Below are 25,377 nucleotides of genomic sequence, written 5' to 3'. Positions count from 1 at the left end.
GGCGTTGTTAACGACGGGGGCATGAGTAGCAGATTGCAAGCCCACAAATTTATATATCCTCTTGTCACCTCTTACGGGTGCTCAGAGGTGGCAGCGAGGAAGATGGGGCGACAACCCTATCGGCCAAACCAAAACCAAGTGGCCGAGATTCAGTAGGCGAATGCTCCAAAGGCCTAATCAGGGCGATCAGACCCGAGTCTGCACGGGGACTCATCTGAAGTGGCAAATTGGTCACGAAACCTTACCAGGGGTATACTGGTACCATGGGAACCGGGAAAGCCCCTGGACTCACATACTTCGGACAGCTCGGTTATTTGCGGTTGGTCCCCCTAATGGGAGTTTCATGGTGGTTGTGGTTATGCTCAAGCGAGAAGAGACCTTCGGGCATCGACGTGGTGTTGCGTATCAACACGGGTGCCGTACTCCATAGTTTGATAGAGATTTAGATAATTCTTGCATCCACCAGTATGAATGCTAAGCCATGCACTTGGTATAGACTGGTACCGTTGTTGCTTGTCTCAGCGGGGTTCTGATTGTGGTCACAAAATCAATCCGTGTCTGAAGAGGACCGTAGGATTAAGTCTCAAGACAGGTACCTACGTTAAACACCGAGGACTTCACTGTCACCTCTTACGACAAGCAGGGAAGACTTTGAGTGTATTCTTAAGGCCCAACTCACAGTGCAAAATAGGTAGACAATGAATCGATTTTAACAAAATTTTGTTCCATTAAAAACTAGAAAACCAAATGAATCATAGTTACTGGGTACCAAAACGAGGAACAAAATTTCAAAAAGTAATGGCTACGCGTTAGATAAACAATGGATAACGAGTAAATTTTATGCAATCCATGTAATAGAAACCAACTAATATGTAAATTTTACTTACGTATGATGTGTCATGCCCAAGTTAAATATCTTTTCTGGTAACAAAATGAAGATCGATGGGATTATTTGGAACAAAAAGAAGAATAACGCATAACGCCATCCATTGCGGATTTTAGTGTATGGTTTCCAGAGGTAGTAATCAGCAGGACTATATTTAACGCATTTGTTTAAAGTATCTGTAAATTGCTCTAATGTTAAGGGATTCACTTCGCCGGATGTGCAGTGGATCACTTCAGGTGTTGCCAATTTTCGTGTGCCAACATACCAGCCCATGACTAGTGACGAATTTATCACGTAATCACATGGTATTACGTCTATGGCAGATGATGCATTTCCATTCATTGTTCGGAACACGCCTGGAATTTACATAGAAAGTTTTATAAAGACCGTACAGAACGTTTAATTTAGAGCTTACCCTTGATATAGCCTGCTAGGAACCCTAAATGGCCACTTGTAGCATTTCCAACCCATCCTTCAATTGGGTGTTCCCATGTACCGTATACTGAAATAAAAAGTTATTATGATCGGATTAAAATCTAAATGCCTAAAAGTTGAGATATTAAAAAGGAATTAAATGTTCTATTATCCTCCTTTTTTCTATTGAATTTATGAGAAGAACGTTTGAACTTTCCTTCTGTTCTTAAGGTTTTGTGTAAAACCAACCCGAAAAAATCTGAAAAATAACATGAAGCTGACACCATACGGAGACCAGGCTCCGAAATATTCTCCGTACCGATATCTGTTCAAATAAACTTAACAATTGTATATTACTATAATTTTCAGTAATTGACTGCAAAGCCTTCAATTTCATCCTAGAATCATTAATCATAGTATCTCAAGCAAGCCTATAACCGTCAGGAACTTGAGTATGTTCCTTATTTCCAGATCTTTCAACTTTGCATCTGGCATTAAGTGTTCTCCCAGATGCCTCGACCTACTTTGCACAAGTGCCGAATACTGTACCAGGACGTGTATAGAGGTTTCACCACACTCCGCACAAAACTTGCAGGCAGTATTCATAGATATCCCTTGCTTTCCTAAGTGATAGTTTAGCCGACAGTGACCAGTGAGAATTCCCACTATGATTCGGAGATTCTTTTTTTGGTGAGGTTTAAGCAATCATTTTTGCGCATGGGTGTGTATGAGCCAATAAGGACCATGGACTGCTCCATCCCTGGTAGGCCCGCCCAGTATAGTTCCCTCAACCGTTCCTCTTCATTTCTTAGTGTCATAGCCATGAAACCATTTCAGATTCCACAGAAAGATTCTGATCCATGTGAAGGCTCGTCCGCTGCCTCGTTGCCTTCCAACCCAGCGTGGCCTGAAGCCCAGAGTATCCAGACCTTGTTGGACGAGCCGAGTGTATTCAATTTCTCCAGACATTCCCATACCAGTTTAGAGTTCACCTGGTTGGACCTAAGTGCGTTGATCGCTGCTTGGCTATCGGTGAGAATAACAATGTTCTGCCCCCCGTAGTTCCTTTGGAGATTAAAGGAGGCACATTTGTCTATGGCGTATATATCCGCCTGGAATATGCTAGTGTACCTGCCTATTAGCTCGGAGTAAATTTTCCTTGGACCAATGACACCGGCACCCGCTCTCTCTGCTGTGAGGGATCCGTCAGTGTATCAGGTAATCAGTTGCTGGTTTAAGCCGTATGTCGCAGCCACGCTCTCCCAGTTTACCTTCTTCCATGTCAAACAAAACCTTATTAAAGTCGATTCAATGTCTGTTTGTCCGTCTGTCAGTCTGTCACACCAGATTTACTTGGAAACGGCTAAACCGATTATCATAAAATTTGGTGAACACATGAGGTCTGTGTGGCCCTCTACATGGATGAAGCCATTTTGTGTTGAGTTTGAAGGGGGCTCCCCATATATGCAAAAGGGGGGTGTACATTTCTTTTCACAGAATATGGTCATGCGGGATATCAAAGGAAAGGACTTGATTAGTACTTTTCGAAACTGATCTTATTTTTAATATTGGGTGAAACATAGAGGAGGTAGGACTTAAAATGTGTGCCTCAAAATGTGAAATAAGTCCTGTTTTCAAAACCTATCCAATCTAAGAAACTGCAAAAAATCACAGCAATGCATTTAAATGAAGTCTAGGCGCCAAAATACATCCCGTTCAGATATCTGCACAAATAAAGTTAATAATAGCATATTACCATGTTTTAGAAATTTACCGGGAAACCCCCATTAACTTCACCCCAGAAGTACAAAATTTGGCGTCAGTTTAGGTGATAATATAGGATATAATTCTGAATGCAATCCAACTATTATTAACAAACTTCTAGAAGGTCAAAATTTCGCATTTCAGGTAAACTTATTGCACCCTAAGACGTGTATGACGTCATCGTCATATATAATAATAATCGTTGGCGCAACAATCCATGTTGGATCAGGGCCTTGAAGTGTGTTAGAGCACTTCATTCAAGACCGTAACGGTACACTAGGAGGCAATGTGGTCAGCATTGCGCTCGCCCGAGATTATTACCCTGATTTGACTCAGGTACTCATTCACAGCTGAGTCGACTGGTATCCGACGTCAAATCACGATACAAATTCCACTGCCACCAGTGAGATTTGAACCGCGACCTTCCGTACGACAGCCTTGCGCTCTAACCACTCAGCTATCCGGACTCGTCATCGTCATATATAGTGAACTTAAATGAGGGGGTCTATGGAGACCATTCCTTTCCTTTTTTTTTAGTTATTTGCATATCAGTGTCAATTATTCGAAGTAGACAAGTGAATGTACATATATGCATGTGTAACAAAGCTTGCGGGTAGTAACCAATATAATATGTGTACCTGGCTACCAGCGGTTTTTAATTTACGTGCTTTCGTATACGGAGTAAAGTGGAAATGCATCAAGATGCGTTAGATCAGTTTATCAATGTGGTAATAGATAATGCTTGTTTATTTAGGATGAACACAGTATTTATGTCGTTGATATGTAGGTGCATATGCGTATCTTGGAGTTTGGCAAAATATATATGATATGTTTTACCCGAAGCGCCCATCTTCTGGTATCCCGACTTGTTTAGTTCAGGTATGGTTGTGATTCCAAAGGTGTTTTACTTCAGGTTAATTTTGAAAACAATTTTGTGAAGGGCTGTCCTGACAAGCGGAAATTCAAGGTAAATTTTTCAATATATTATTTATCATGAGTTAATGGCTTGCAGATTGCCAATAGTGGATAAATTCAATGCACCATGGTAATCCATCTATCTCCGTGGAGGACCTGTTGATTGACATATTTATTCCTATGATATTTGCGGTTTAGACGATGATGTGGATTAATCATATTTTAAGAGAGGGCGACAACTACATTTCGGGTTACTACATGCGATGGAGGTGACTCTCCCGAAATGCCCGACGAGTGGGTATCCCCAAGGACACTTGGCGCAGAACAGTAGCGGAGGAGAGCGAGCATCTCGGGAAGTCGTGGTGGGAGCTGGAAGTGCTGTAACCCACCAAGGGGTGAGTGGTAACCATATATATATTTTGCCACGGCGAACGCTAGGTTGAACTTTCCGGGATTTTGCTTGGTATTTCAGTTCAAACACGTCGCGATTGCCATCACTCACAGCCGTCAGTGGAGCCTTCAACTTCGGATATTATGACGCCTCTTCGAGAAAAGAGCATTTTTGCTGACGTCCTGATGCTCATCGACATTCTCAGGCTACTCAGTGTGTCTGCTGTCCGATTAGTATGATAACTATCCCTATATCGAGCGACAGTTGGATCATATAAGCCGTCAATTTTATACTTGGGCGTGCCGACTTTTCAACTCTGTACTTCTCTTGTTACGCATATCCAGAAGACAACGCCTAAATCAACTGCTGATTGCTCGCACGTGTCGGTCAATTAAAACCCAACTGACTTTATCGGAAGCTCTGTGCTCGAACAATGCCACCAATGACGAGGCGGTGGGAGCTGCAGAAATCCATAAACCTCGCACAGTTATCGTTACAGTTGCCATCATATGTCCGAGCGAGGCGTTGTCAGAGCCCACCAAAGCATTCAGGTGATCCAACTCGATCACAATGTCACCTTCATGAAACCCTTCCCGAACTACGTCAAATTATTCGTAGAAATCACCTTCTCCACTATATCGGAGTTCGCCGTTGGTGCATAGTACTGTACAATTGTGGTGCTTCTTAAACTGGGTCGGAATCCGGTTCTCATAAGCCTGTCTGAAACCCGCTCCCAAGACAAGAAAGCGCGTCAGAAACAACTCGACATCGGATTTGCGTCAACTACCCTCGGCTTCCCAGCGTATAAAAACACGTTGCCATTAATATCTAGTTCGACCGTAGCTAGATAGGTGTCGCCGTCGGAAGTTGTGGAACATTGCAGCTAAGAAATGTTTCAGGTAAGCGACGACGAATGCTATTCGGGTGAGGTTCGGCTGCACGGAAGAATCATATGATCTTGATCACTGGGATCGAAGGTTAGGGTAGTGTTATGGATACGACACATATGAAGTTGGATCTGGCTTTGGATAATCACATGCAATTTGAGCGTTTGCTGGTGCGAAAAGTTAAATAGAAAGGAATTTTTGCGGAATATGCAATCTGTTTTTGTGTTTTTGTTAATTTCTCAACTAAGAAGTGTTTTTTTGATATCCGCTGCTTGTCCGAGGTTCAATAATTCGATATCTGAATAGCTGTCTAGCGTTTTGACCTATGTCGCCATTCGATCTCAATCTCAACAAATATGCCCTTTTAGAGGATCATGTAATTCACTCGCCAAGACTGGTTTGAACATCGAAATCGATGGCAAGCGAGCAAAAGGCCGGCCGAAACAACGATGGCTTGACACACTGGATCGCGATTTAAAGGCCTCACAACTACACACAGATTAGACTTTTGAAAAAATAAAATGGCGTAACCGATCACAACGAGCCGACTCCGCGCAGAATGAGACAGAGTCTAAAGAAAAAGAAGATTTGCCTGACTAGAATGTTCTTTCCCATATGGATTAAATGACTCTCCCACTACAACCGATTGAGCCGGATTTTTTCGACAATCAAACGATTGTGATATTGCTCATAAATTTCATCATTATATAGACTACGGAATTGTCCATATATATATCTCCTGTTCACTCCTTTGTGGAGTATAGGGAATCCGCACACTTTCAGGTTTCAAGGAGCCTGTGATTCAGTTTCATTATTATCACACTTAATGCTGTCCCAGTTGTAAGCCTACAGCAGCTCATCAGAATAATCAACCTATCCCTCCAAGATGCAGATATGTGTGGAAATCAGATTTCTTTCCTTGTCTCGGCAGGAAGATCTCTAAGATGTACATGGCTTCATCCTGCTTACTTGTTGGTCAAAATTTCGCGCCTGGTGCGGCACTTCTTGGGTTCACAAAGCCGTGTGAAATCGCTTCTCTGCTGAATGGACTTCATAAAGAACTTCAGCGCAAGGCCGCGTTCTTTGAGATTGCTGCTTTGCCCAGAAAGCAGTATTTTTCTGTTCCGGTGTTAGCTTACAATCATCATCGTACTAACCGTCCCGGCTTTCTTTGCGTCTGGGGCCAAATATGTTTGTAGGCATAATGTAATATAATAATAATAATGTTTTTCAGGTTGTGAAGATCATTTGTCGATACTTCATCCGCAGGACATCTGGTCGCTGCGTTTATTCTGAGGGTATTATTATAGTATCATCATCAGCATCAACGGCGACACAACCGGTATACGGTCTAGGCCTGCCTTAACAAGGAACTCCAGACATCCCGGTTTTGCGCCGAGGTCCACCAATTCGATATCCCCAAAAGCTGTCTGGCGTCCTGACCTATGCCATCGCTCCATCATAGGCAGGGTCTGCCTCGTCTTCTTTTTCTATCATAGATATTGCCCTTATAGACTTTCCGGGTGGATCATCCTCATCCATACGGATTAAGTAACCTGTTGAGCCAGAATTTGTCCACAACCGGACGGTCATGGTATCGCTCATAGATTTCGTCATTGTGTAGGCTACGGAATCGTCCATCCTCATGTAGGGGGCCAAAAATTCTTCGGAGGATTCTTCTCTCGAACGCGGCTAAGAGTTCGCAATTTTTCTTGCTAAGAACCCAAGTTTCCGAGGAATATATGAGGACTGGCAAGATCATAGTTTTTGGCCCTATGGTGAGACGTTTCCAGTGGAACATTCTTTGTAAGCTGCAATAGGCTGTGTTGGCTGACAACAACCGTACACGGATTTCATCATCATAGCTTTTATCAGTTCTGATTTTCGATCCTAGATAGGAGAAATTATCAACGGTCTCAAAGTTGTATTCTCCTATCTTTATTCTTCCCGTTTGACCAGTGCGGTTTGATGTTGTTGGTTGGTTGGTTTTCGGTGCTGACGTTGCCACCATATACTTTGTCTGGCCTTCATTGATGTACAGCCTAAGATCTCGCGTCAATCGCCGCCTGCTCGATCTGGATGAAGGCAGTTTGTACGTCTCGGATGGTTCTTCCCATGATGTCGATATCGTCAGCATAGGCCAGTAGTTGGGTGCACAGTTAGATACTAGACAGCGACCACACTCCCCCTTGCCCCTCAAGGGGGGAAATCAGTGCGAATACGCACGATTTCAAATTGTTTTGCCCTTGACCATGAGCGAGATGTAACGAAAATCCGATCAGCTGTGTTTGACATACCGCCCGGACTTGCCAATGTATTGGTGAGATCGGCAAGTTTTTGCTTATGCATAAGTGAATACGTGAAACAACTTTTTGCTATATGGGTGAGCACGCCGTAGTACCAGAATAGCAAAAGCTCACCGATCTCTCTCTTACCAATACGATTTGACGAAGATTATGCCTTTTCCTTGTTTAGCGTCTCTGATGTGTACAGATAAGCTTCTGCAAGCACAAATGGGATCATTTTAGTATGGGTACTGCCTATAGTAGATCCACTGTGGTTGGGTGGACTTAAAGAGGATCTTACCCCCTGCATTTACCTCAGCATCACGGATCTCTTTCTCGAGGGCCAGGTTAAAGAGGACACATGATAGGATATCCCCTTGTCGTAGACCGTTATTGATGTCGAATGGTCTTGAGAGTGATCCTGCTGCTTTTATCTGGCCTCGCACATTGATCAGGGTCAGCCTAGTCAGTCTTATTAAATTCGTCGGGATACCGAATTCTCTCATGGCCGTGTACAGTTTTACCCTGGCTATGCTATCATAGGCGGCTTTAAAGTCAATGAATTGATGGTGCAACTGTTGTCCATATTCCAACAGTTTTTCCATCGCTTGCCGCAGAAAGAAAATCTGATCTGTTGCTAATTTGCCTGGCGTGAAGCCTCTTTGGTATGGGCCAATGATGTTCTGGGCGTATGGGGCAATCTGGCCTAGCAAGATAGCGGGGAATATCTTATAGATGGTACTCAGCAACGTGATACCTCTATAATTGCTGCACTGTGTGATATGATAGTATACATGCTGCATTTAATAATTTAGTGATCCAGTAAGGAAGTTTCAGCTCCGCAATATCGCTGCTCGGATTTCCTCTTTTGTCTTTTAGTATTGTTTATTAGAAATTTTAGCTTTTTTACTAAGTTTTTGCAATACTTTCTAGCAAATCAATTCATAAGTATAAGAGTATAATATAGACTCGTATATTAATTGCATTATTAAAACGAACACACTTCTGGAATTTTGAATTTTCCCCATCGTAACTTAAAACAATGAAAAAACTGCGGATGTCTCCTTATTTGGAAATGACAACTGTATAATGTGAACATTGCAAATTTCGCCTATGGTAGCTAATCCGATGAATACTAGATTAAAATTCAATTAAAGTAGACATTACACATGTTCACACCGCCGAAATCTGCAAGGCAATAAATTGACACCAATACAGAAATTCGTAATGAGGATATTCCGGTTTACGACTCAGCCAATATAGTTCTACGTAGTGAACATTCTGTTTTCATTACGATGCAACGATAGTTGATGGTACGTTTTACGATGCTATTGATTGCATCACGTAAATAAAATTACTCATAAAAAGAATCCGTTGGCATTCATTCCAATTTAGGGGAAGTGCGAAGACTAAGCGGAGTCAAGTGGGACCTGAATCCCGAAAATTGTTACCTTCGATATGGGAAAAAGTTAAACGCCGTGGGAACTATCCCAGTCAAGATATCGAAATGCAATAAAATGGAAGGTAATGTTCGATACGTGAGTTTTTGATGGAGGGAAATGGTTTGCCTTTTCTTAGATTTGTCAGAAGAATTTTAATAGTACCAAGTTGAAATCAAAATAGGGGTTTGTTTACATAAAATCTTCAGAAGTAGAGATTTATTGGGAAAATAGAAAAACTTACCGATCGAGGGTCTAACAATTGCTGCAGGCAATCCCGACATTTCCTCCTGTATTAAGTTCTCTGCTAAATTTTTGGTAAATGTATATGTGTTAGGATGATCCCGTATGATCTCCTTCAGTTTCTCCGGTGTAAAATCCTCCCATGCTTTGTCGTCCTCTGCCATCCTGATCATTTCCTTTGGTTCCCAATGCGATTTATATACAGTTTCGGTGATTAATCCGCGATTATTACTATTGCAAAATGCCGTCGATAAATGAATGTAAGCGGAAAGATTTTTCAGACTTTTGGCGAATTCAATGGTACGAAGGGTTCCCGTTAAGTTTGTAAGAATTGATGTCCTCAGAGGTGAACTGAAGCGAATTGTGGCAGCGGCGTGGTAGATTATATTAACCTTTTCGGTCAGCTCCCTGTATATTTCGTCGGGGAAGCCAAGTTTTGGATCGCTCAATGAGCCAAGGACAGGTACGACTTTCTTTAAGGTTTTTTCATTGTGTTTTTCAAAAATCTAAATAAATAGAAAGAGGTTAGTGTTTTATGTAATTGAGGTTTTGCTTTCCGTAACTTACTGCTTTCTGCAGCATCCGGCTTATCCGTTCCTCTGCATCAAACCCGTGTTTTGCTCTGACTAGTACATATATGGTTCCTATATCGGGTGTGACACTTAAGAGTCCTTCAATGAGAACTGTACCAAGGAATCCTGTGCCACCCGTTATAAATATGTTTTTATCTTTGAAAAAATCTGCTATTGTGGTATTATTGTTATCTTGATTTTCTTTTTCTGTTGCAATAGCCATTTTGCCTGGAAAAATAAAAGTATCTTTATTAATTTTCATGAGGAAGTTAAATACGGATATATCTACTTTAATTCTTAATATACGGGTCAACAAGCTAAGTAATAATGTGGAATAACATTAGGGTGAACGAAAAGATTTGTTATTTTTTATAGAATTAGCAGCACCCATTAAAAATGAGCATAATTTCGATCAATTTTAACCTTATAGTTAAATTTTTCTGGTGCTTTGGTCTTTATTCCATTCAGAGTGGTCCGCCTATATTACGGTGGAATTTAGAGGTTCTCGAATCAACTTTTAATATATCAAGTCATCGTTGTTTTTGGTCATTTTCAGACTAATCTTAGTTAGTAAGCGTTCAAATTACATGTCCATACCATCGGGTGCTCAGCGGTGGCGGTGAGGAAAACGGGGCGTCCACCCTGTCGGTCAAACCAAAACCAAGTGGCCGAGAAGAACCTCCATAGTGGTGGGACTGGGAGACGCTGTACTCACTTTGGCTTGCTGGCCGCGATGCAGTACGCAAATGTTCCAAAGGCCTAATCAGGGCGATTAGACACGAGTCTGCACGGGGACTCATCTGAAGTGGCAAATTGGTCACGAAACCTTACCAGGGGTATACTGGTACCATGGGAACCGGGATAGTCCCGGACTCTCATACTTCGGGTGAACTCCCGTTGTATGTGAGTACAGCTCGGTTGTTTGCGGTTGGCCCCCTAGTGGGAGTTTCATGGGGGTTGTTTTTATGCTCAAGCGAGAAGAGACCTTCGGGCCTCGGTGTGATGTTGCGTTTCAACACGAGTGCCGTACTCCTTAGTTCGGTAGAGATTTAGGTATGTCTTGCACCCACCAGTATGAATGCTAAGCCATGCCAGGTATAGACTGGCACCTTTGTTGCTTGTCTCAGCGGGGCTCTGATTGTGGTCACAAAATCAATCCGTGTCTTAAGAAGGCAGGTGCTCACTTTAAACCCTCAAGGACTTAATTGTCCATACCATCGACGGTAGATGACTCTTTGCTAGTTTCTCCAAGAACCTTGGAAATCTTTTTATATTGATTGTGGGTGTCCTCATTTCGGATGTGATTATGGCGTGTTACGCTACTGATCGACGGAAACATCTTTGTTTCAATTCCCGCGGGAAGCCATTTATTGTTTTTGATAGTTGGCTAACATTCGGAATCTTAGAGGATAACGAGGCGAACGACGCTCCGGTAATTTTGGGTTTTGAGACCTTCGTTGACGTGTCGATCCCAAAGAATGAAGTTTGTGGAACGCGACTTCATTCAAGCTGCGTAGACTCGTGAAGCAGTTTCATAACGCAGTGCACCATTGGCTGACAGCATTGATCCAAGATACTTTAATCGCTCAGTTTTGGGCAGGTCACTGCCATTGATAGTCATAGTATCCATTTCATTGGGGTTGGTTGTCAAACATTTTGCTAGTTTAGATTCCATTTTGAGACGGTGCTGCATAAGGCGATCATTTAATTTTTGGACAAGTTCCTCGAGATCAGCTATGTTGTCAGAGGCTAGGATGCTGGACGTTGCATACCCCGCGTGACAGTGTCCATGGCAAACGTGAAGGAACTTTTATATAGCTGCCTCATTTCGAAATTTACTCCTGGAATCACTAGTTTTTTAATTTCAGATGTGCATTATTTCGGCGAAAGGCGATAAGTAGTCGTTGAAATATGCATAACTGCATAATAAATGAGAAACTAGCAAAGCAAAAGGAAATGATTTTCGAATCTCTATTCCAATCCTTTTGTAGATGCATAAATATAATGTAAGGTGGGAGATGCTTCTCACAATGTTTCTCCACGAATAACAACGTGTATTACAGCAGTAGTTTTGCATTTCTTGAGCAACCCGGCCTGGTTCATTGTTATTTGAACGATGTCAAGAATGCGTACAAAAATCTTCATGTTATGAGATAACAACTGGGTCGGATGATAGTATAAACATTCTGTTGGATTGATTTTCTTTCTCCATATTGGACCGATGATGTTTTCTTGCCAGTCAGATGATGGTCTACCCTCCTCAACAATGTGATTGAATGCTCACACCACACTGTTGGCTCCCAGCCCTTTGCTTTCTAGACCTCAGGAGCGAGATCATCAGTGAGTGTTATTTTCTCCGATTTCGTTTAAAATCCTTTGAATGGTTCATGGACTTCTGTGGCGCTGAAAGGTGGGATTACTAAGTCTTCCTTCTGGAAGTGGAGGATAAGGAAATGATTCCGTTAAAATCTTTTGGAAATATTCCCATCATTGGTTCCTCGTGGCTCGTCGGTCAGTAAGCAAAGCACAATTCTTCTCATTAATGCCTGCTTACCAGGCCTGGCGACCCTGAGGGTTGCATAAGGCGCTTTCTGGATCGTTCTTTTAGTTTCATTTCGTTTTTTTCGACGACAGTGGTCGGAAATCGCGTAAAAAAGTACCATTTAATTCCTGGAGGATCAGCACATTCTTCACATTGTTTTAATCTTAGCTTTGTTTAGAAGGTGTCCGGATAGCTGAGTGGTTAAAACACAAGGCTATCGTATGGAAGGTCGCGGTTCAAATCTCACTGGTGACAATGGGATTTGTATCGTAATTTGACGTCGGACACCAGTCGACTCAGCTATTAATGAGTACCTGAGTCAAATCAGAGTAATAATCTCGGTCGAGCACAATGCTGACCACATTCCCTCCTAGAGTGTTACTGTAGTGCACCGTTCCGGTCTTCAATGAAGTGCTCTAACACACTTCAATGCCCTGATCCAAAATGGATTATTGTGCCAACGATTATTATTATTATTGCGAGAATACGAAATGTTTACTACATTTCCAACCATAGACTGGATTTAGGAAGAACTTTGAGGCATAGAGCGCCTGCGAAGAAGAATCTGGGAGGGAACAAATCACATTATTGAGTAAGTCAGTTTAGGTGTAACTCAAAACAAGTCGGAATACCGGAAGCTCGCACTTCGGGTATAAAGGTTTTGTGTTCATCTTATCTAAGAAATTTCAACGCACATTTTTCTATCCGTATATAGCTACGAATCCCACATACTCCTTGATATTTTTCCAAACTACGAGACATACGTACATATTACAGCCGTAGATATTACGCACGCCCTAAACAAACAAACTGCCTATTTCCGAATACTGTATACATATAGGCACGTATATAAATTGATCGTAACCGTATTTCCGATTTACTTCTTATGTCTATCTGAATTAGGCACTACCTGCAAAGTCCATTAGCACGCATATACTATATACCTACATACACACATGTCTCGTTGGAATAATTGATATTCACATACAAATGAATAAAAAACTAAAACAAAATAATCCTTTTCCACCTAATTCATACGAACTTACTTCGTTGTGGTATTGACGAATTGATATGTGATGATGACGTCATGCAGGTTGTAGAGTGCACGAAATTCACAAAAAATTGTAAAGTTTTACCCCCTATAACTTTGTTAATAATCTTCAAACTTGACTGAATTGTGCACCATGTTCTTCTTTACACCTATGCTAATTTTTGTACTTCTGTGATGAACATAAGGGGGTGCTGGGTAAATTTCTAAAATGTGGAAATATACTATTATTAACTTTATTTGTGCAGATATCGGAACCGGATATATTTTGAGGCCTAGATTTCGTAGAGATGCACTACTGTGATTTTTTTCAGATTTTTCGGTTGAATAAGTTCTGAGAACGAGACCTGTTACACTTTTTGATGGTCATATTTTGAGCCGTCACTCCCCTATGTTTCACCCAATTTCAAATATTGAACCAGTTTTGAAAAGTACTAATTGAGACCTTTCATTTGATACTCCACATGGCTACATTCTGTGAAAACAAATTTTGCACCCTCCTTCCACATGTATGGGGAGCCCCCCCTTAAACTTAACGCAAAATGGCGCGAGTTGCTGCATGTAAAGGGAACGGCAGATCACATACTCTTACCAATTTTCGTGACAATCGGTCTAGCCGTTTCCGAATAAATCGGCTGTGACAGACAGACAGACAGACAGACAGACAGACAGACAGACAGACGGACAGACAGACAGACAGACAGACGGACAGACAGACATCGAATCGATTCTAATAAGGTTTTGTTTCACACAAAACCTTAAAAATGGTTTCCTCTGCAAATTATTCGCTGTTCCATCGATGTGCGCTTCCATCCACAATTCCTTCTACTGAATTTCACATATTGTACGGGGCGGATTCATTATCTAGGAACATTTGTTCCTGCTGGTGTTTTTTCCTTTCCGGGTAGTAATTGGTGGTTCTTTTTCTCATTAAGGGTCATCAAAGGTATACGAGACTCACGTGTTGATCATCAACTTTTCGTCACAAGCACAAACTAACACTATTATGCCCTGTTAATTGGGGTTTCAAAATACACTCAAAGTCTTCCGTGCTATGTCGTCTGAAGCGACTAAAAGGGATAGAAATTTATGGGCTAGCAACCTGCAAATTTTGAAATTTTACTGTTATCGAAACATCAACAATGCCTTGGATAGGGACTGACTTCACTTCAACAATCTGCGGCTATCGAAAACGGACTATGATAGATTTCACTAGCTGGGCATATGTTCAGAATAGGTATTATCCAAGATGATGCGTGTCCATCCTGCAATGAGGAAGCGATATCCACGGAACATTTTCTATGTGAGTACCCCGCCTACGAACGCATCAGGCATCAGATTTCTGGTGCTGATGTGCTCCAACTACAGTGGGTAGCATCACATCCACTAACGGAAATCCTGCGATACGGAAACGAATCCGGGATATTCCGTAAGAAGGGAAAATCGTGTACAATGGACCACTAAGTTCTGAGTGCTCAGAGGCTTTGCCTCTCCCTCACCCCAAACACACACACACACATGATAGATTTGTGGAATGTGCGCACCCTCCTCGATAACAGTAGCGATGGTCCTCAGAATGCTCGCTTTCTCCAACTTGAGCGGGAATACCAGCGATATAAGTTGGACGTTCTGGACTTAAGCGAAGTAAGATGGTGGGACTTTGAAGAGCACTCCTCTCCCTATTGCGGCAATGTGTAATTTTGTACCCTCGAAACCCAAGTAGTAACAGCCGCGAATCCCGTGTCGGGTTGCTTCTGACTGACTAAATGAGCCGGTTTCTGACAGACTTCTAACTGCAAGTTTCCGGTCCAGGTTAAGGAGCATCACAATTGCACAGTGCTATACACCAAAGGACACATCCGAAGGAGAAGGAGAAGGATGCTTTCTACGAGAAATTAAACACAGTTCAGGAGAGGCTTCCTAAGGGTGACATTATCGTCGTGATGAATGATCTGAATGCCAAGGTGAGATCTGATAACACCTTGCACGGACATGTGATGGGGAAATACGGTCTTGGCGACCGTAATGATAATGGTGAGAGGTTAGTGGATTTCTGCAACTTCTACCGCCTTGTCATTGGTGGCACATTGTTCCAACACAGAGCCTGCCATAAGGTCAGTTGGGTTTCAATTGATCGACACCGCACGACCAATTAGATGACCTATTCGCGATCGGTAGTAGGTTTAAGAGTTGTCTGTTGGATGTGCCTAACAAGAGAGACCGATGCTACCTCCAAAGTGATCACCACCAGATGATCGCTTACTTTCGCTTGCGTGTTGCGTCCGCCACTTGTCGCAAGGTTGGAGAGTTGCAATCCCTTAAGTTTAACATCGCCCACTTGTATGATCCAGCTGTCACTCGACAATGGGAGAGTTCTCTTGTTGATCGAACGGTAGATATACTGAGTAAGCCGCGTGAGAATATCGATGAGCATTGGACCGCCATCAAAAGTGCTTATTTCTCGGGTGCTACACAGGTCGTCGACACATCCCGAAGGGGCGTTATAAGATTTGGTTGACTGCAGAATCGTGGAAGCGGACCGATGAATGGAAGGGGTTGAAGACTCTACTGAATGCTGCGAGTGATGGCTGCGTGACGCGTTCGAACTCAAATACTGAGCGAAATTCCGAGAAGTTCGGCGTATTGTACGGTCAGACAGTAGATAGTTTACTATTGCGCTGGTCAGGAAAGCGGAAGATGCCGCAGATCGCAATAATTTCAGGAATGTATACCGCAACACAAAAGAGCCTGCATGTTGACGCAAATCTTTTGATGGTCGTGTGAAGGATGTCAACGGTCGACTTCTCATCCGCGATGACGAACAACTGAATAGGTGGAAAGAAAACTTCAGTTTCTCCTCTTGTGGATAGAATGGCTAGTCATTGTAAAAGGCGTAGTCGAATACGGACTGTTCCTCCAAGCAGAAGAGAAATCATTTTGGCCATCAATGCACTCAAACGTGCTGCACCGAGGTAAAATCTCAGAGAATTTTGAGGTCCAAAGCGGAGTCCGCCAGGGTGGCATCCTCCCACTGAAACCAAGGCTTTCAGTCTGACAAATCGTTGCACTTTCCCTATCTGCACTAATGGGCAGAACATCGAAAGCGTCGATCAATTTCTATATCTAGGAAGCGTGGTTTCTGCGGTCGATGGCACCGAACTGGACGTCGCCCGACGCATTAACAGCGCTAGAACTGCTTTTGCTACCCTGTCTAAAATCTGGAAATACAGTTATCTCAACACCGAGATCAAGTTGAGACTGTTCTGTACTAGTGATCTTTCTGTGTTGCTATATGCCAACAGCTCCAAGCTTTCGTCAATACCTGTCTGCATCGTGTCATCGAAGTTCGCTGGCCAGTCACTATTTCAAAGAAGAACTTGGTTGGCGCACAGACCTGCCACTCGCACGCACTTTGATCGGAAAATGGAAGTGTCAGTGGATAGGTTATACTTTAAGGAGGGGGCGACAATTGTATTTCGGACTACACTATGCAGTGGAATCCACTCTCCCAAGATAACCGACGAGTGGGTCGTCCCAATGGCACTTGGCGCAGAACAGAAGAGTGGGGGTGCGAGCGTCTCGGGAAGTTGTGAGCGATGGCGCGTAGGTATAGTCGAGGGGCTCTACCCCACCAAGGGTTGAATGGCTAACTCTACTTATTATTTATTTCAAAGATACTCAACATTATTGTTCAGCATACCAATGTCCTTTACTTTGTGAAAATACTGATATGGTCGGGCTTCTGTGAGATTAGTATATTTAACCGGTGTGGAAAAAACAATTAAACAAACTTAAAGGACCTATAGGACTTTGAATTTATATATAATTTGTATAGATCTATTACGCTGACATTTATAGCAATTAGTTCTTAATAGGCCCATGTCAGTGACAATGATCGTGTCGGCAATATCGGAGGAAGGATCAAGGAAGCCTAATCTATATAGAGTAGTGCGTAGTCCACTGGGTTCTGAATTTTTCGTTTGGTTATGTCCACAGTGAGATATAAGAGGGTAGCAAGGTACGGTTTCTTTGGTGGAGACTGATTGAGACGGCTATGGGATGGAATAGCGCATACTTATGAAAGGGTCAGTTAGTTCCCGAAATACATTATTTGTAATTACTAACAAATAACTTTGACCAATAAAGAAAATAAAATCTTATTAAAATCGGTGTCTGTCACACGCACTTCTCTCATAAACGGTTGTATCGATTGACGGTCCGGCGTCCAGCTTCCGGCTAACAAGTAGGCTCCAAAGTTCAATGATAAAACTATGTATTAATGTGGAAAGTTTTTTGATAAACTTCCCCTCATCTGTATATACGTTCTAGAGATGAGGGATAGGATGGGAGTCCCACATATTATCAGATGATGTCGCACTGATTGCGTTGATATGTTCACACAACCTTTCTGCAGCTTCTAGAGTCAATAGGAGCAGGCAACAAATTTTCCCCCAGTCACTTGGAAAATTTGAACTAAAATCTGTGGTTTGTCGGGCTTGTTTATTGATCATAAAAGTAGATCCACCTCTCACGTCTTGCTGTTTTTTACGTGAAGAGCTTAGGATAAGGTTTCATAATTGTACATAGATTATATTAGAAGCTTTTTATTTTCCAGCTGAGTGACCCGTGGCTTTGAAAGTTTAGTATGGATCAGGGTCTTCCGTACGACAGCCTTGTGCTGTAACCCCTGAGCTATCCGGACAAGTGAAAGTTTAATAGCTCATAATCTAGAAAGATGTCTCTATGATTCAATACCCAACTCAAAGAATACTAAACAATCGTTTGATATAAAGGAGCCAACTGTACTCGTAGACACTTCCTATTCGAAGTTTATTCTGGTACTTATACATACAACCGCAGGCAATCACTTTATTTTTGAATGGAAATTCGTAGAAATTAGCCACACGAAAACATATGTAAAATAGTTTGAAAATGAGTTCCCATCGATAATATAATAATTTTAATATTAAATTAAGTAACTTATTTGGGATTTATTCAGTTAGACGAATAATCTGTTAGTGCCACTTTTTTTCTGCCAAATTAATAATTCGAATAAATCATTAATAATTTTGAATACAGTTTGCAACGAACTCTACTGAACGCATGGAATAAATTTGCAATTAATGCATACTTGATGATATTTTTATATTTTTTTGCCAAGAAACTGCTACTTTTTATTAAGAGATAGTGAATAGAAAACTGATGAGATTTTGTAACATTTTGACCTCATCAAGTATGCGTCTTTATATTCACCGGCATATCTTAGTGAAATTCAAGGTCTAGACAACTAGTCTATTTTTTGAGTGAAATTTTGTTTGCACTTGACCCATATGTCCATTATCAAATCGCATTCATGTATTTATTTATGTAGATATTCTGCCTTGGGTATTTTAGGGTAAATTATCGCAGTCATATTAATATTATAGTATTACTTAAATTATGTACAAAAACATTGCTCGTGTTACTGTAGATAAACACTCTTAGATAAACTCATTAAGGATAAGAAGATACGAATTACTTTGAATATTTTAATGCATTTCCTACTCAATTGTTTCTAAGCATATTTATGTGATCCGCCTATTTAGGTTTTGGAACAACTTTGTGGTTGCGGAGAGAGTGGTTCAAGGATAATGGGAACGGTTGTCTAGTTTCCTGAAAAAATTATTAGAAAATGAGAAAATTGTCACCAAAAGCAACCATTTATCGAAGCCCAAGAATAGTTTTCTGGGATCGAAGCACGTTCACTCATGTATTTCTGCGAGTAGATTTATCGGATACTATAATAAATCGTATCTATTCACCTTTGCTTATTTTGGATGTTAACAGGGTACACGTAGATGTTTCCCGCAAACATGTTAAGCGCGTGATCATGAAGAGCAAACATCGAGCTATGTTCTTTTCAAATATTCAATCATCAAGATCACAGTCCGTCATTATTCGTCAGCAATTTCGTCAAATAGACCATAGACCCAAAACGGATGACTCCGCAGTTCCCCTCACCTGGTTGTGCGTCATCACTACGAAACTTTCATCGATTAATCATCATTGGCAAAGCAATTACAGGATTTCGGAACTTAGCGAATATTTGAGGACACCCTCCAATTGTTAGTGTTATTTGTTGGCAACGGACCTCAGGATTGGTGAAATTGCTAGCAGGGACGCTTCAATAGTTATAATGCTTTTATAATTGTCAGTTATCATTCAGGCATATCTTGAGAATTCGGGGTCTTATTTAGTTGTGGCTTAATTGGCCTGAGGTTTACAAACTCCACAGTGCTTTAAATTTACGCGTTTCAGTACTTCCGGAAAATGTCGATTTAATACTTTAGATCTGACACCTTTTCGTTAATAAATCAATAGAAAGTCGCCCATTATCAAGCGTCATATGATATGTCACCCATTCATTCTCTATTATTTCTGAGGCCTTTGAATATATATATCAAAAGTCTGACCACTACTAAACAGTTTGTAAAAACTGTTCACCAAAATTTTGAAGGAGAGTGTCAGATTTTGCGCTGTAAACTTTATTGGCAAATATCTAGATAGTTTCAGGACTGGACGATTTACAATAAATCAACTATTAAGGGTGAAGCAGAGAATTTTAGAGAAATGCTGATAGTATAATGTTGGCGTCTACCAAATATTGCGTCCGGTTTCAGAATACACTGACCCCCTATCACTCAAACTGGCTTAAGTGAAGGAGGAAGGCTGGCACCAATGTTTTTCAATTTAGTATTCGAACAGGTAATCATAAACTTGGCCATTGATACCAGAAGGAACCTACTATTTAAATCTGACCAGATAGTGGCCAACGATGGTGATATTAACATTTTGTCCCGATATTGATGCGGCAGCGAAGGAAGTCGGACTTAGATGAAAACAGAACAATGGTTATGATGTAAACCGGGAAAAAACGTCAGCTAGACAGAATATTGCAGTTCATTAATACAATTTTGAAAATGCGTATAATTTTACATAACTACGAAGTAAAATTTCCAAGGACGCAAAAAACTGACGAAATACGAACAGGAGGATCAGACTTGTGCTATCTTTTGGTAGTGAAATGTGGTCCTAAACTCAATGAACTGAATGCCTTAAAAAGGAAAATCTTACGCTGCAGTTTGCATGGGAGATAAGTGGCACATTAGGTTCAAAAACCAACTTTAAGAAACCTATAGTGAGCTAGAAATCTCGAACATGACATGATTACAACGACTTCATCGGGCGGGTCATCGACAGGGCATGGACGACGTAGAAATACCTAAAAGAGTATTCAAGGTGGAAAAGGCAGGCCAACCGGAAAATGGAGAAAAAGAACGGTGGAATAAGTGTAGCAAATTGGAGGGCATGGTTACTCGACCAAGATGATTGGAGGCAAATGTTGCAGGAAATCAAGTTACGAAAGAAGCTCCAGTGCTGCAAAGAAAAAGATGACAGAATAACATTCTTCACTGGATTTTACCATCTAAAATTTGACTTCTCCGTAAACAAATGTTTTTCGCTTTGATAATAGTTTTTTTTCGGAATGAAATCTTATGCAGAATTGATCAAATTCATACCTTGTTGGTGCAGAAGATATCGCTTTAACAACGATCTAAATCTCGAGCATCATCTGGATCTTGATATAGTCCAAATGGGTTACATGGGTTTAAGTATTTTAGTGTTATTATATATTAAATTTCGCAATCACAGGAAATACGTAAATACCAGTCGATTTTTAGCATTAGTTATTTAAGCAGGACTTTGAAAGAAGCGACTATAACTCAGCAAAACCATGTAGGCTGCAAAGGGTGAGTTCCGTCATGTTCAGTGATTTTACTTTGCTTTAAAGCTTCATTGCATAAAACGACGTCAAATCTCCCATCAAGCGCGTTGCTTCGTTTAGATAAGGGAACATCCGGCGGATGTCTCCTGCGAATAGGCATGCTCATCGCAAGCCACACCTACTCCTGGTTAAAACTTGGCTATGAGTTGGAGACCCAGTAACAGAACCAAATATGGAAGATGAGAAAGAAAGTTTTTTGCGGTGTTTCGGCCTCGGAAACCCAGGAAAGTGGGCTCGACATCAAGCGATCGCAGTGCCTTAATAGTCTTAATAGTGAGAAACTTGGCTACTATGGCATCTAATGCTAGGAGAGATAATAGTGGGGTGGAAATGAGATCTACACCGTATCCTTTTCGTAATAGCTTGAAGATTGGAAGGTCACCACCAAGAGTAACGTTATCCTTCGACAGGCGAGATTTACCGCGGAACTCTGAAAACAATACGGATACTCCGCTAATTGACATGAATGCTGCCGTTGTAACAGACGAACGTAGAAGGCGGCAAACGCATAAGTGGACTCCCTGTTTCATCAAGGGGAAAATCCACCAAAATATCAGGGCTCTGATATGGTGCATCAAGTTGTAGTATATTAGGGCACTAGAGGAGAAAAACGACTAACGCAAGAAACGCTGATGATACCTCCTCAACATAAGGTAGGTAAGAACGCATTGAAACGGAGCAAAGACGGCATTAGTGAACGCAGCCTCAACATTGGGAGAAGGTCAAAAATCGATAATTCTTAAATCTAGCAAAAAGTAGTAAAAGGGGCAAAGTAAAATTCGGCCGGAAATATACATCCAAGCAGTGTAACTCATATTAGGCAAACGCAAAAAGGGGATCTGATGTTGGAACAAAATACATCCAGCGAGAAGGCAGTGGGTAGTTTAAGCTGGAAAGCAGGAGATAATAACGCAAGAACTTAGGCGAGGATACATCATGGTCGTGCTAAGCCAACAATTTTACCTCAACGAAATAGTACTTAATGCAACAAAGAGAATATAGACGGCATATAATGAAATCAGGGATTAAACTGATTACCGCGGGCGAGTATCTGTATATCAGTCACTTTGCAACAGATGCTCTACCAAACTCGATAGATCAGTGCAGGAAGTGTGAAGGACAAAGTATTTTTTTCAAAGATTGTACTGGATATACACGACGCATATTTTCTAAAGGGAAAGAGGTGACTACTAACGCGTTGGAGGTGACGGCAGATGTTCGGCATCGGAGGCTAAATTGTCGGACTAAATAAGGTTGATACAAATCCACCTTGACCAACGAACTTAAGGCCTATTCTTACAAACCATTTGAAGGTCGAATCTGGACATAATGGTAAGCTGCGAGCCTTGTCGAAATTACTGTAGTGTTACATGAGTGAACGATACATCTGGAAACGTGGCAACATTGGCTTGCAGAAGGCAAGCCATACGAGAAACAATGACATTTCCGGGATCCGGCTTTGTAAGGGCAAAAGTCAACGGCATCCATAGATATATATCTCCTAGCGTAACAATAGCGCAATATGAAGAGATGCTAGATAGCTTGGTGTTGGACTTTAGAGGCCACAGCGATTTCATCAAATGGATCTTGGAATGGGGTTGCCGAATACCGGGCACTAAATCCTACTTGAAACTTCCGCATAGCTGGACATTGCATTAGCAGACGTTGGATTCGCGCACACATTTCGAGTCAGAGAGTAATGCTCGATCGTCGACTTTAGTACCTCGATGGCGAGGTTAGTTAATACTATACTATGCTATCAGGTCGTTTTTCTCGACAATAGAAACGGAGGAAACGATATTTTCCAGGTTAATTGGCCAGCCAACTGTAGCTATCGAGGAGTTCGCTAACCGAAGGAAACGACGCTGGAAAAAGGGAGGCGGTTATGTCAGCGGGTAACTGAGACACGTAATTCTACAATGCTGCGAGGGTGCTTTCGTCACAGTAGGACACCAAATTACTGGTGGAACCAGGATATTTCGCTACTGAGATCATCGTGTCTGCGGGCGTGGAGACTTTCTCAAAAATAAAAGGGAAGCCAGAACATTAAGAGTTGATCATACAGGAAATTAGGCGAAATTGCTACAAGCGGCTGTGTCTTGAGGGGAATACGAACCCATAGGACACTGGCTACAAGGTTGTACTGAACAAGATTCGTGGTTAAAAATCGCCCAAGTGGCATGCCCGCGAGTCTTGCTCAAAATAATTGCAGCTGGACGAATTTTTTTTATTCACTTGCACTTGCACTTGTTCTGGGATCGGACGTGATTCCGCAGAAAGGTTTATTTGAATCACCCATAGTGGAAGAAGACGCCGCTGTGAGTGAGTGAGGGAGAGGGGAAGCACTGGACAGCACAAGTGAGAGCACTGCACAGCACGGTGAGCCGGAGAAGAGTAAGTTCAGTATCCGGGCTAATCGCGCTAAGCGTGTGCCGCGGATAGAGGATAGTATCAGGTGCGGCAGCGTGGGCCATCGCCAGAATGATGCCATTGGATCTTTTAGCGAATGACGTGCGTTATTTCTAGGATACAAGGAGGACAAATCCACCAGATTTGAGTGTGGAGCTCCGAAATGTCAATAAAAAGGAAGGAAGAGCAATAGTGAGACAAATCCGGAAAAGGCAGCTGGATCCATACACAGATAACGTGTATTGAAAGATGGGCCAACCGAAAAGACGGAAACTTGAATTACTACTTAACACATTCCTTACAGGGCACGGCGAGTACAAGAAGTATTTTCATTACTTTAGAAGGAACGAGTTCCGAATGTCCCGCTACACCCAAGGACCGGTTGAGAAGGTTGAAAGATGGCCCTAACGTACTTATCGAACCGCAGAGTCCTCTTCCGGAAGTAATACTTCATATTAGTCCCATGGCAATGTGGACGCAGAAAAGAAGGTGGTTTTAGTAAATGTTAATCCCACACACTGCTGCAACCCGGCGCAGCAGCGTCTTTTTAATTTTCACATGCATCCATTAAAAAAAAAATAAGTCAAATAAAACAACAATGAAAGGGATACTATTATGCAACGCGCTTTCCCAGTTGTATTAGCCTAAAGACCCAAAGGAGCAAACGAAAAAGGGGAAAAAAATTCTAAATTTTCGCTTGTTGAAGTTACATACATATAGACGAAAAGAAATAAAGTTTACGCAAAAAAAAACAAGTCGGAATACCGGAAGCTCGTGCTTCGGGTATAAAGGTTTTGTGTTCATCTTATTTAAGAAATTTCAACGCACATTTTTCTACACGTATACAGCTACAAAACTACGAGACATACGTACATATTACAGCCGTAGATGTTACGCTCACTCTAAACAAACAAACAGCCTATTTCCGAATACTGTACACTTATGGGCACGTATATAAATTGATCGTACCCACATTTCCGATTTACTTCTTATGTCTATCTGAATTAGGCTCTACCCGCAAAGTTCATTAGCACGCATATACTATTATATAATATATACCTACATATACACATGTCTCGTTGGAATAATTGATATTCATATACAAATGATTAAAGAACTAAATCAAAATAATTCTTTTCCACCCAATTCATACGAACTTACTTCGTTTTGATATTGACGAATTGATATCTGATGATGACGTCATCAGGTTGTAGAATGCACGAAATTCACAAAAAATTGTAAAGTTTTACCTCTTATAACTTTGTTACTAATAGTGGGATTTTCTTCAAACTTGACCAAATTGTGCATTATATTCTTCATTATACCCATGCCAAATTTTGTACTTCTGGGACGAACATAAGGGGGGTGCCGGGTAAATTTCTAAAATGCGGAAATATACTATTATTAACTTTATTTGTGCAGATATCGGAACCGGATATATTTTGAGGCCTAGATTTCGTAGAGATGCAGTATTGAGATTTTTTTCAGATTTTTCGGTTGGATAGGTTCTGAGAACGAGACCTGTTACACTTTTTGGGGGTCATATTTTGAGCCCTCACTCCCCTCTGTTTCACCCAATATTAAATATTGAACCAGTTTCGAAAAGTACTAATTGAGACCTTTCATTTGATACCCCACATGGCCACATTTTATGAAAAAAAATTTTGCACCCTCCTTTGACATGTATGGGGAGCCCCCCTTAAACTTAACACAAAATGGCGGCAGTTGTTGCATGTAAAGGGAACGGCAGATCACAT

The 25,377-nt window shown here is 41.5% G+C and overlaps 1 protein-coding gene across 3 annotated transcripts in view; it reads right to left on the bottom strand.

The window, feature by feature from the left end:
• LOC119655445 (putative fatty acyl-CoA reductase CG8303) overlaps positions 1–25,377 on the bottom strand; it is a 118,254-nt gene that overhangs the window by 10,670 nt on the left and 82,207 nt on the right. For all 3 annotated transcript variants that reach the window (XM_038061340.1, XM_038061339.1, XM_038061341.1), the window contains exons 2-5: positions 9,792–10,024; positions 9,226–9,730; positions 1,302–1,388; positions 888–1,242 (exon numbers count right to left, since the gene is read on the bottom strand). In XM_038061340.1, coding sequence (XP_037917268.1) covers positions 888–1,242; positions 1,302–1,388; positions 9,226–9,730; positions 9,792–10,019 — 1,175 coding nt within the window. In that variant the 5' untranslated portion in view covers positions 10,020–10,024. The remainder of the gene's footprint in view (positions 1–887; positions 1,243–1,301; positions 1,389–9,225; positions 9,731–9,791; positions 10,025–25,377) is intronic.

Source organism: Hermetia illucens, chromosome 4, assembly GCF_905115235.1.
Source record: "Hermetia illucens chromosome 4, iHerIll2.2.curated.20191125, whole genome shotgun sequence".
Lineage (NCBI taxonomy): Eukaryota > Metazoa > Arthropoda > Insecta > Diptera > Stratiomyidae > Hermetia > Hermetia illucens.
This window is presented reverse-complemented; position numbering and strand designations above follow the sequence as displayed.